At 49.4% G+C, this 11,894-nt stretch overlaps 4 protein-coding genes across 4 annotated transcripts; 1 reads left to right on the plus strand and 3 right to left on the minus strand.

The window, feature by feature from the left end:
• Positions 1-254: 254 nt before the first annotated feature.
• On the minus strand, positions 255-2,274 carry CNBC4330 (hypothetical protein; the record flags this gene model as incomplete). The annotated part of the gene is made up of 8 exons (XM_771414.1): positions 255-305; positions 361-572; positions 624-718; positions 777-946; positions 997-1,098; positions 1,152-1,346; positions 1,402-1,536; positions 2,248-2,274. 8 exons carry the CDS (start codon positions 2,272-2,274, stop codon positions 255-257), a joined length of 987 nt encoding a protein of 328 aa, XP_776507.1.
• Positions 2,275-2,943: 669 nt separating this feature from the next.
• On the plus strand, positions 2,944-6,069 carry CNBC4340 (hypothetical protein; the record flags this gene model as incomplete). Its single annotated transcript, XM_771415.1, has 4 exons — positions 2,944-3,170; positions 3,233-3,635; positions 3,693-4,662; positions 4,727-6,069. The coding sequence occupies 4 exons, from the start codon at positions 2,944-2,946 to the stop codon at positions 6,067-6,069; spliced, it is 2,943 nt and encodes a 980-aa protein (XP_776508.1).
• Positions 6,070-6,616: 547 nt separating this feature from the next.
• Positions 6,617-7,920, minus strand: CNBC4350 (hypothetical protein; the record flags this gene model as incomplete). Its single annotated transcript, XM_771416.1, has 6 exons — positions 6,617-6,697; positions 6,755-6,877; positions 6,934-7,445; positions 7,496-7,685; positions 7,749-7,822; positions 7,893-7,920. 6 exons carry the CDS (start codon positions 7,918-7,920, stop codon positions 6,617-6,619), a joined length of 1,008 nt encoding a protein of 335 aa, XP_776509.1.
• A 948-nt stretch (positions 7,921-8,868) lies between these two features.
• Positions 8,869-10,996, minus strand: CNBC4360 (hypothetical protein; the record flags this gene model as incomplete). The annotated part of the gene is made up of 3 exons (XM_771417.1): positions 8,869-9,248; positions 9,308-9,573; positions 9,630-10,996. 3 exons carry the CDS (start codon positions 10,994-10,996, stop codon positions 8,869-8,871), a joined length of 2,013 nt encoding a protein of 670 aa, XP_776510.1.
• Positions 10,997-11,894: the final 898 nt, after the last annotated feature.

The following is an 11,894-nucleotide window of genomic DNA, read 5'->3' on the forward strand; positions in this document are numbered from 1 at the left end:
CTCTTGTGTTCATTTTATTATAGGGTATTTTCTGGCATCACTGGACGGGAAAAGAAGAAAACCGAACGCGCAATCAAGGACACTGTAGTCTTCTGAAGTAAAGAAGGCTAAAAGAAACACACATTGAAAGCGAGGCTTTAAACGTGGGAAGCACAAGATATATACAAATAAGTGAGCCAACTACGAGAAGACTCCATTAATAGATTGAATTAAAGGATTATATATGGACAAACAAAACTGGAATAGCTTTACGTTCATGCAGAGGCAGCGACAGGTGCGGCAGCAGGTGGTTGCGTAGCCTTAGGCTGATGAACACAAGTCAGCGTCATCCAGTCTCTATCCTAACGTAGAAGAACTGACCTCCTCTTCAAGCTCCAATGGCGCGGTTGCAACTGGCTGCTCGAGTTTTGGGGCCTCAGAGGCAACAACGGGTGCCTCGTTGAGCGGTTTGGTAGCCTCTTCTTTGGAAGTTTCTTCCGTGGAAGTCGGGATACCTTCCTTTTTCTTGGGCTTGAAGATGTCGCCAATTCGAGCTGAGAGTCGTCGGTGAGCCTTGAGATTAGACTTAGCCGCTTGCTGTCCCGAGGGTTAGTCAGCAAACCGTATTGGGAATGGAATATTACTCGCATCTTTGGCCTCGTCTTTTTTATCCTCGATCTTGTTTTCCTCGGGAGCTGGAGCAACTTCGGCTGGGGCGTCAGCAGAGGTGGCGGTGTCGCTGAAATAAACGACGCTTAGTCCTCTGATGCTGCTGAATAACACATGCCTCAACTCACATTCCTTTGAGTGCTCCAGTGTCGGGAGATTTGACAGTAGGCTCAACAGCTTCGATGGGAGCAGAAGTTCCGATGACAGGTTCCGAGGTTGTAGGGACAGACGGGGGGGCGGCATCATCACCTTCGGTCTCGACGGGTGCCGCAGCGGTCACTGGATCAGCCTTCTCGGCCTGTCCAAATGTGGTCAGTCTTGCTATGTTGAATAGGTAATGATGCTGACCTTAGGAGTTTTTTTCTTCTCCTTCTTAGGAGATTTGTCTCTGTTACCGAAGAATTTGGCAAAGAAACCTTTGCCCTCGGCCTTGGTTTTTTCAGTCCTTTCCTGCATTGTTATTCATTAGCAACACTCTTTTGGCTTTTGGCATACTAATTCACCTTGACTGCCGATTTCTTTACCTCTTTCTTTCCCTCTTTGATCTCAGAGGGCTTGGGGACCTCTTCGGTAGTCTTGGCCCCTTCCCCCGTCGTCGTACCCTCCACAAGCTTGTCAGCTTCAGTATTGTCTACTTTGTTTCCAAGCTCAGGTCCGGGCTGGGCGGTGCCGGCCTCAGTATTTGCGACAGTAGGTTGCTTGATAAATTGATTAATGTTAGTTAATGGAACCTAAAAGTCTCCAAATACTCACTTCTTTGACGAGGGGTTCAGTGATGTTGGGTGCAGCTACTTCAGAGACAGGTTCCTGGGCCTTGAAAATTTCCTTGGCCTCTTGGGAAGGCGGGGTAGCCTCGGCGACAAGGGCATTAGCAGTTTCGGCGGGGGCCTGCACAGATGTAATTGCAGGAATTGATTTGGAAGGTAAGATGTTGAGGAATGAGGTCATTATGCGCGGTGGCAAATTCCGTTAGCGGAAGTAAACGGGAAGTTAAGGCGGTAGCAAGGTTGAAGTAGAAACAATTGCGCGATGAAGCTTAGCCTACGCGTTCACAAAAGGAAGTTGAAGAGGAAAAACCAAGATGATTATTGCGAACAAAGAAAAGAACAAATCTTGATGTTCGTTGAAAGAGGACAAAGGGAGGGGAAAGCAATATGAAACATGGCAAAGGAGATCATAGCGCCAATGTCCTGGGTTGGCATCGCGACGGGCATTGCCATTCGCAAAGGCAGGTGCAGTGCAACCCAAGCCTCACTGAAGCCCATATCGAGACGCCATGTGGACCAACTGATGGTATACGTCCCTCCTAGCCACTCTATAGGCGCTGCACAACATTGAAATGTGCTGGCAATCCCCTTCTCCTGCATTCATGCGAGCGCACGAGCCCATTGGCCCAAAGACGCTCAAGACACTCTTCCAACAGATTAACGCGACTTTACAAGCCAATATCGACTGATCATGGCCAGTACTCGAATATGGACTGTCAGAGGCTTTCAATATTGCCCAAAGAGCAAGGATTTGAGCAAAGACACGAAAGACAAACCAAAAGGCTGCTGATCAAGCGAGGATAAATCAGAGTAAGGAATGAAAAGTACACACCTGGTTGACTTGTTCAGTGGCAGACATTGTTATAGTTAGAGTTTGTAATGAGCGTGATGAAACGGTGATTGATTATAGTGAGAAAGCACTTGAAGAAATAGAAGATGGAAAGAGAAAGGAGAACATGAGATGCAAAACAAGGCGTGAGATTATGCTATTATGCATGGGTGTGCTGTGCGCAAGAGGAACCTGAGAAAGGGATCTCAGTCCTGCTGCACGGTGGTCCATGGACAAACAGGAAACGTAGAGAATGTTCACACACATGCCGGCCCTTAATTTTTGGTCCCCAAGCTCTCGCTCGAGCCGATCCAGATTCCCTGGATCCGCCCAATGTTTTGATTCTGTAGACAGGGCATACGACTATGGCTATGTGGGAAGATGGTTGCTGGACTGCTCGGGCAGGATGGCCAAGGCATTAAACCGCAGTGCCGGGTGAGAGGATGAGCAGCGGTGGCGGCCCAGTGGCAAGTGACGAGTGGCAAAAAGTGGCAAGTGACAAGTGGCAATCGGCACGTCGAGGTTATGTAACTAGCTCACTTGCCGGATTGGGTAAGTGCGGTGCGGATTCCAAGGTGTTGCCACCGGGGCGGGCATGTCCGACGGGCAGGGCTGCATGTACTGTTGTTACCCGTATAAAGCACAAGTACTGGCTACTCGCCTCGTCTTCCTCCTCACCGCCGAGCCACCGCGACCCCCATGCACCGCAGGCAGGCCACTCGCATATCCCCAACCGCCACCCCCTCCTCACTCCTTTCCCCTATCGTCTCCCACTTCCCTGCTCTCTCCGGCATATCCCCCTTCAAGGCCTTGCGTCAGTCCCCTTCCTCCGACCACCACCACCCAACCCTCGCTTCCCCACCACGCCTAGAACTTACCAAGGCAGTATGGCAGGAAGCAGATCTCGGAGATGGAAAGGGCATCGTGTAGGTTCAAAATGCCTCTTCGTTTAGCCACGCGATCTATCGCTGACAGCATCGTTATCAAGGCCCTTACTTCTCTTAACATCTCCCACGAGCGCGCTGCAGATATTTTCAGTCCCAACTCCTGTCGCTTCTCAGGACCCTCGATCTTCAGAATCATTCAGTGACCCTGAGGAGGTGTTTGCCATGTCCACTATAACATATGACTCGTCCCTATATCAATGCTCGCTGTCTGGGGTAAACGATGGAGACCCTCTACCGTTTTCGGCGCACAATGAAACCGTGCTAGACATGGCGCTCATGGAGGGGGGAAGAGTTGCTTTGGTCACTTGCCATTCGAACAAGACGTTTATAGGACCCCTGGCGTTAGTCGTGGTGAACCTCAAAAGTGGGCGAGCAGAAGCGAGAGTGGATCTAGGTGCTGGTTCCACGGCCGATGTCCATGTATCACATAAGGTTATTGTCATTGTAAGTACTACCTTAATAAAGATGCTACACAAGCTTATGAAAGCTCTCACCGTCCAGACTGTATCCCATCCTACACCTTCGATTCACTTTTTAGATCCCGCGTCTTTTACGCCTCTATTTCCCCCTATTGTGGATGCTGCGCCTAATGCTCTCACTCAACTGCCAACAATTGCTTTATCTGGCCGGATTCTTGCTTATGTGACATCTACGCCTGCCAATATCTCCACACCTAGCGACATGGGCTCGCTGGTAACGTCCTCCTCCTTGAGAGCCTCCCATTCAAGGAACCGGCAAGGTCCTTCCAGTCAAGTGGAGAGTCATCAAGGTGCATTAATAAGTTCGGCAGTTGAGATCGGAGGTGGCGTGGCTCGCGGGGTATGGGCAGGCATAAAACTTGGTGCGAAGGCTGCTAGCGCCGCAACGCGTGCTAGAAGCGACAGATTGGCTCAGAGTGCACCAGATGATACTACCGCCTTCGGTCGTGACCAAGAAGCCGCAATCCTTGGGGACACAGAGAGCCGATCACTGGACGAGGGCAGCATGCTTGACGAGGCACTACCCATTAGTGCTGCCAATACAAAGTCTATTGACAAGGGTGAATGGATCCATGTCATCGACCTTTTCTCTCGCCATCCGAGCAGCACACGTCAAGTATCGCCGCCGGGCGATGTCACTTCGAAGTCAACCCCCTCTTTCACCACTGTAGCCCATTTCAGGCTGCCTCCCTCGTCTGTCGTTCCAATAGATACCTCCCACTCGTCTCAGTACCATTCATTGCCTGTCCAACATCTATCTTTTTCCCCATCAGGTACGGCACTGTTAGCTGCACCTGCTGATGGCCGAAGTTTTCATATAATGGAATTTCATCCCGCTGGGCCGATGAAAGGGAACACTAGAACTGGAACACAGAGTCAAGCTTGGCACTTGTATGAGCTCAAGAGAGGCCATACGATTGCCAATGTCAGGTGGACAAGTTGGGACAGGATGGGAAATTGGGTGGGTGTTGGCACAGACAGAGGTACCATACGTGAGTCTGGGATACCTGCCTAACTGATGTGTCAGCATATTATTTTTCCTAATGTCCCTTGCAGATATCTATCCCATACACCCATCAGGAGGACAGCCTTCCGCGTTCACACATGTCGCAGGATGCCGCAATGCTCAGCGGCTCTTTGCTCTTTCAATTCCTGTGTCTCCTATCGCCAGGATCCGGCCACCACGCTTAGCTATGGATACATCACATCTAGACGGATCTCTTGATTCAGATTTGACATATTCAGAAAATTCTGTTTTCGGCTTCCTCCCTTATCGCCAGCACCAGAAGTTGGATCAGAAGCACATTCAAGACATCGGAATTTTCCGATGGCCGTCGGGTGTGTTGGAGCTCATTCGCATGACAGTACGTGGATGCCGAGAGGATGATAGTGAGGCGGGAGTGGCCAAATACAGCAGTAGATCACCACCACACAGGACCAGAAGCGCACTCACCGAATTGATGCTTAGCAGAGCTGTTCGTGAACGTAATAGCTTTGCAGCTGAAAAGGCAACCCAGGCGAGATGGGTATTGCCCAGCGCAGTTGCTATGTCAGCACCCACTCTTTTGTCTTCGACTATTGCTGAGAAGAGTCAGCCGTCCCGGGTGGGTGCCCTTGCCGCGGCAGAAATTCGAACACACCATTTCAATCCACATGTCCTCCCCAGTTCTGTCTATCTCTCAAGGCAAATTGAATTTTTTTCTGCCCGACCTATAGACGATTACTCTCCCCTTTCGATACTCGATTTGGAAGCGCGAACCGATAAACTCGTTTTTCGACAGGAAGTAGAGGCACGGTCCCCTCCGAATGAAGACACCGAGGCACCTTTATCTTTCGACCGGCCTCTCCTGTCGGCTTTGCATGATCTGATAGAATCTCCTTCCGATCGCCAGATACCAGGATTGCCTAACGGTCATGGCCGGACGGGGATATGGACGGGAGATCCAATTCAAACAGTGAAATACGGGTTTAATGAAGGAGTCGATAGGGTTCGCAGGGAATATGTGCGAGCACAGCTTGTCAAAGAGCACAAATTGACAAAGCAAAACAAGGAGACAAGCGGGCTGAGCCTTAGCTTCGAAGATGATGCAGTACTCGCCGTATCAAGCTCAGACCTGCGCTTGGATAATCTCTCACTCGATCAATCTGAGCCGGCCGCAGTTTCCGGCAGATCAAGCTCAATCCATACTTCGGAAAATTTGACGTCCCCCCCTGGCAGCGGTGATTTACCACCCACCAAGGTAGACTCATCGGACGGAGACAGTCAGTGGGGGGAAGTGTGGGAAGAAGAGTATCGAAAGGCCGTGGAAGATGACGGCGGGCCCGATGATCTAGTGCTAGGTCTTTTGGACGAGGAGGAAGATGAGAGACGACAGTGGGAAGCGAGACAAAAACTTTGAAAGCAGGCAAATCATCATTTGGGCTAGATTTGAACGAGGTGGGTCATAGTCTTGAGTTGTATCATATGGGAAAAAGAACGAGCAAACAGAGATATGTCGCTCTTGTCAGCCAAAACAGAAATTAGAACATCCAATTCTTCCTTAGTTGTATTTTATGGCCCATGATCACATACAGGTGCAATCGCGAACACGTATGCATTACTTTTCCGATTCTCAAGTGCATTTACGCAATTAAAAAGCCCCTTTTTACCGTGCTGAAGGCTATATCGTCGATGTTCTAAATATGAATCGTCATATTAAGGGTCGATTAGAAGCCCATCCTCCTCTTGCTATACAGGCTCAGGCTGTTCATGATTCTCTATTTCCCGACTAGATACAAATGGCAAGATGTTCATAACTAAAGATACCCGGCAGCAAGCTATCAACCAAGTAACTTCCATATTTAGTCCCAGTGCAAACTGTAAAAGCAATCTGTGACTACCTCGTAACTGACGTTGCCGCCAATCTCTATCTACTTGTCTGTCCCAACTTCCAGGACCATTGAAGCCTACTTCTGCTCAGGGACTTGGTTCAGCAAACCTTTTCCTGCGAGTGCAGAAATCATGTTATCAAGCACAAGAATCTCCATCTAAGCGCGTAGATCAGTATTGAATATTACAGAATCGACAGGACCGACATCACTAACCTTCTTTTGTGAGTCACGTGTCTCAGTACCCATGTGAGGAAGGAGGGTGATGTTGTCCATGGCGAGAAGCTTGGGGTTCACATTGGGCTCATCAGGATAGACGTCAATGCCCGCACTGTAAAGCTATCACGAGAGTTAGTACCAGATACACATTTAATGGAAATGAAGCGTGAACTCACTTTTCCGCTTTCTAAAGCCTCAATGAACGCCTCTTCGTCAATTACTGCTCCTCGGGCGGTATTGATAAGTACACTTCCATCCTTCATCAAACCAAACTCCTGTCTGCCAAAGCTGCCCTTAGTCTTCTCATTCAAAGGCAGGTTGAGGGATACAACGTCGGCTTGCTTAAGCAACTCCTCGATCGAGGATACGTATGTGCAAGGGAAGTTGGGAGGGGGCTGGATTGGTCGACGATTATAATAAATCACCTTCATATCAAACGCGAGTAGCCTTCTGGCAAGCGCGGATCCTATGCCGCCCATGCCGATGATACCCAAAGTCTTTCCTTCCGGATCACGAGCAGGAGAGAGACCGGCCTTCCATTTGCCTGATCGAACATTGACCTCGGCTCGCCAGAATTGACGCATGGCAGAGATGGCAAGGAAAGCGCCCACTGTGGCAGTAGCATCGTCCACGGCTTGAGGGGTGTGAGATACTTGGATACCACGAGCGGTACATGCAGCAACGTCGACTGCCAAGGCGAGTAAGCTTTTGCGTGGGTTGCAAAGACTGTAAACGTACTCTGGTCATATCCTGCTCCATTGTGACAGATGTACTTGACACTGGCAGGCAATTTGTTGATTAATTCTTCATCGAACAGACCGATGGCGGAGACAGAGTCGTTGTGACGATAGATGGCAACGATATTGGCGTACTTTCCGTTAGGAGCGAGGTCTTGAAAGAATTCAGAGCGGGATGCGGAGGCGAGTTCCTACAGGAAGTATTACATCATTGTTCATGCAGCCCGGAGTACCGGGACGAAGTGACCACCTACAAGAACTTCGGCTACCGCACCGAGTTTAGAACTCTGCTCCTCCTTCGACCAGACAATGCCTGTCTTGGGGTTGGCTGAGTACGTGACACATCGATTGTTCAGTATCGTTGCGCGGTGTACCATTCGAAAACGACAATTACTTACCGGCAATAAGGACCTGGGGCTTCGACATTCTGGAGTTTGTTAAATTATTTATTTCTATGAATAAGTGGCTAGAAGGATGGTTGACTAGAAAATCAGTGGTAGATGCGAATGAGGTATGCCCACTTGTTGAAAAAGAGAACACTGCTCTCCCGTTCTGTCATTTGATATATATATACTGTCGTACGGCAGTCGACGGTCTCCGCCAAGCTGACATTCTGCCGAATCTCCGGTCCGGTCGACCCGGACTGCGCGACTCCTTTGTTTAGCGACTGGCGACTTCCTTTCTATTTAATTAATCCGCGGAATCTGAGAATTTGTGCGGATCTGGATTGTCTCATGGCAAATCATACATACCTCATGTACAAAGCTGATCGCTTTGCTGCTCTCCATCTGCCAGCACCACTGCATCTATCGTATATGTGAGCGACGATCAACTTGTAAATTTAATCAACAAACAACAAGGCCCGCAATAGAAGACTGATTATGTCCAGCTAACTTGCTGCTGTCCCTGCAATGGTGGGTGTCTCCGATTCGGTGCTTTCCAGCGCCCTCGGCGATCTAAATGGCTCGTTTCTTGGAGCTTACCAACAGACATTGCGATTATAAGGCTGTCTTTGGAATTTTGCAGACTGTAGCTACGCTGTCCTGAATTACTTGCTATCATCATCATTGAATGTAGTTATCCTTGATGCGACTTGTCCTTCACTTCTACTACTGCTTCTGACACTTCTTCGCATCTGCTTCATCTTCGGAGTTTATTTGTTGATGGACCAGGCGATGGTCAGAACCAGGCGTGTACAATCAATCACACGCTATTGGATCATGGCCGTATTCTGCTGTACTATAGTACGTACATAGGTACACTAATGCGGACGAATTCACTACTTTTACAGATATGGTAGCCAAAGGAATACAAACTGTGGAGCCCTAAGATTTCGCGAACAACTGTATTCCACTCCTTTTTACTCTATTCCGTTTAAAATGTGACATTGATGGCTCCTACACTTGTGCGGACATGTATGCCCCTTTCTGTCTTTGAGTCAGGACGAGATCCGTGATCCTCAGCAGACGAAGGGTGCATCTTCCGGTCAACAATCCCTTGACCATCAACAGGCAAACTGACGCTGATCACTTCGTGGGTACTTTGATCCAGGTGATTTGCCACAGATTCAGCCTGCCAGGCGACGTTGCCAAGGTAGAAATGTGATCCCATGCGATCTCTTTCTTCGAGGGTAATGTTGCGCCATCGTCCAAGACCCTCGGGATCGGGAATGAGAGCATTACCGAGGTCGACATTGATAGGACCTTTGGAGGTCATCAGACGGAATGGGCCTTGAAAAAGCGGATGCGGGAATACTGATGATATAATGGTCATTTTACATCCTGATGGGGCATATATCCTGGCAAACACTTACTTTGTACATCTCCAATAAGGGAGAATACATCCATCCGTAAGTCTCGACATGGGACTTCCCAATCAGCATAATGTACGATGACGCGATCGCCCCCCGATCGGACATTGACATTGACAGGTGGCAAGGTGCTCATGAAGGGGGGTGGGCCAGGCGTTAGGAGGTGCGGTACATCTGACGCAGATTGATGCACAGACTCTGAAGTGGGACAATTTATCAGGTTGAAACGCGGCGGCGCTGCAAGAGAGATATTGAGATGTATTTCACCTCTGCAAATGGCCATTGTCAGAATGTCATCGATTTGAAACTGAGGATAATCACTTACATCGGAGTATCAATTGTCATATCATTAGACACAGCGACCTCCCCCACAACCTTCCCAGTCGTCCTCACCATCAAGTTCTCCAGTCTCGGTTTTTGCAAAGTGACCTCTCCAAATTCGCTAAATAACGATAATTCACCGATGCGCACATCCTGTAGCCCATCGACATAGATGGCAGAGTTTCCTGCCCGGACATCAAGGGAACGTACAAAACTTGAGGAAGGTGCAATGTCATGCTTATGCTCCTGTGTTGCCAAAGAAGGCAATGCGACGTGAACGCGGAATTGTAGAGGATTACCCTTCCTATCGGGATACAGGGATTCGAGAGGATGATTAGTGACAATTTCCACGCCATATCCATTTTTCGTCGGGCGGTCCCAGATGAATCGATTGTGTTCTTCGTTCTGACTGCCGTCACCTACCGTGTCATCGAGGTCTTCCTCCGATAGGGTGACGTTGATTGTAGGACCTCTGCGATTCAGGCACACACTTGAGGCAGCAAGCATCTCCCATCCCGCACTGTTCTGCCCATCAAGTTCGTCTCTTGCACCCAACTCGACGTCTATAATGGTTTCCACAATGACACGAACATATTCCCCTTGTCCGGGTTTTCTTCCTTGCCCGTCGTGGGCGACGATGCTACCTTGGTCGTCAATACCCTTCCACTCTTCCTCCGAATGAGCATCGTAGCTAGAGAAAATTATGGGGCCTATTGCGGCGGGGCCCTGCCACATCTCCACAAAGACCTCACTGTCAAGAGGTAGGTAAAAGGTCGCGTTCAAACTTCGCTGCTCTTCCTTAATCTGTTCAAGCGGGTCGGAGAAACCAACCAGATCCGACGGGCTGAATGGCGCCCATCCAGTGGAGGAAAAAGGGACACATTCAATGGACTGTCGCAGCCACGGATCCTTCGCCGGTGGTGTTTCGGGGAAAACAGACTGCGGCTGTCTGGGCCCTCGGTGTCTGGGTTGTGATCCTGGTCCCAAAAATCTCCATCCTAGAGCGCCCATACCCATCATACCAACCCATAAACCCATCCCCCATACTATCCCCAATATAAATCTTTTGCCCGCTTTTCCACGTAGATAACTCTTCCTCTCATTCCTGCGTTGTAACTGCGATTGAAAAGGATCGTTCGGTGTATAAGGTGGAGCTGGTCCCAACTCAATGTCGTCTGATTCGGGGAGAAAAAGGGGCTGAGTGACGGCGGAACTAGGTGATGCGGGGTATTCAAAAGGGTACTGCTGATTAGCATCCTGAGCCGGAAGCAAGCGAGACGGAAGGTAAGGGGAAGGAGGTAAGGAGGCGAAATCGTCGTCGAATTCGTCGTCTGACGATATCGGCGCTTTGGTGTCTTCTGGTAGGATCATGGTATAGACGTCAATAAAATTATGAAGAGTAAAGAGATCTGACTCACCTTAAATGTTTCGGGCAAATATATACAAAACAAGGGCAGAAGCGCAGCCGCAGCAGATCCGTAAAATAATATGAAAGAACGGCCGAACGGTTGTTGTATACGTAATAAAACATAACTGGCGCTCTCTGCTGCGCTGTCAGGCAAGGAAATGTTCTTCCCCTACCTTGATCAGTGATGTCCGTGCCATTTCACAAATCGGGCGGCTCCCTTCGCCCCATCGCAGTAGTGGACCCCATGTACAGAATCTGCGCGAAGGCAGTTCTCAAAGCCACGCTCGGATCAAAATTTATCCTCCCCTTTCCGATGGGGTTTCGGTCGGCGGGCGGAGTCGAGCAAATTGTTAGTGCAGTTTGAGCGAATGCAAGTTTCATTGGATGTCTATCACATGCGTCTTTCTTCTCTAACGCATCTAACACATATAATGGCTTCAACCGCATCGACAGGATGGAAACGTCGACTGTGATAGTTACCGACACGCCCAAACTCTACCAAACGTGTAAATGGTCCTACAGCAACCCGTCGGGGCTGGCCCGTGAATGATGGGCAGGTACTATCCTCCTCCCAGGCGGTTCGTCAGGGAAATGTTTCAGGCCTTCCTCTTCTCCTCAGCGCGACACACGCCCTTACCGAATATGCACCTTAGGCCCCATCGCCAATCAAATGACTTTACCTTGACGAGGTCTTCATCTTCTCGCCGAGCGACGACAAAGTGCTTAATGAAACCAAATCTTTCCTAGCTTCCAAGAGTCATGTATTCAAACTCAACCAGGACAAATGCTAAGCCAAGAGCCCGAGAGGAATACATGAAAATGGGCTCAAACTGCTGGATACAATGGTTGGCAGCACAATAA

The sequence above is a fragment of the Cryptococcus neoformans genome, chromosome 3 (genome assembly GCF_000149385.1).
Source record: "Cryptococcus neoformans var. neoformans B-3501A chromosome 3, whole genome shotgun sequence".
NCBI classification, from domain to species: Eukaryota; Fungi; Basidiomycota; class Tremellomycetes; order Tremellales; family Cryptococcaceae; genus Cryptococcus; species Cryptococcus deneoformans.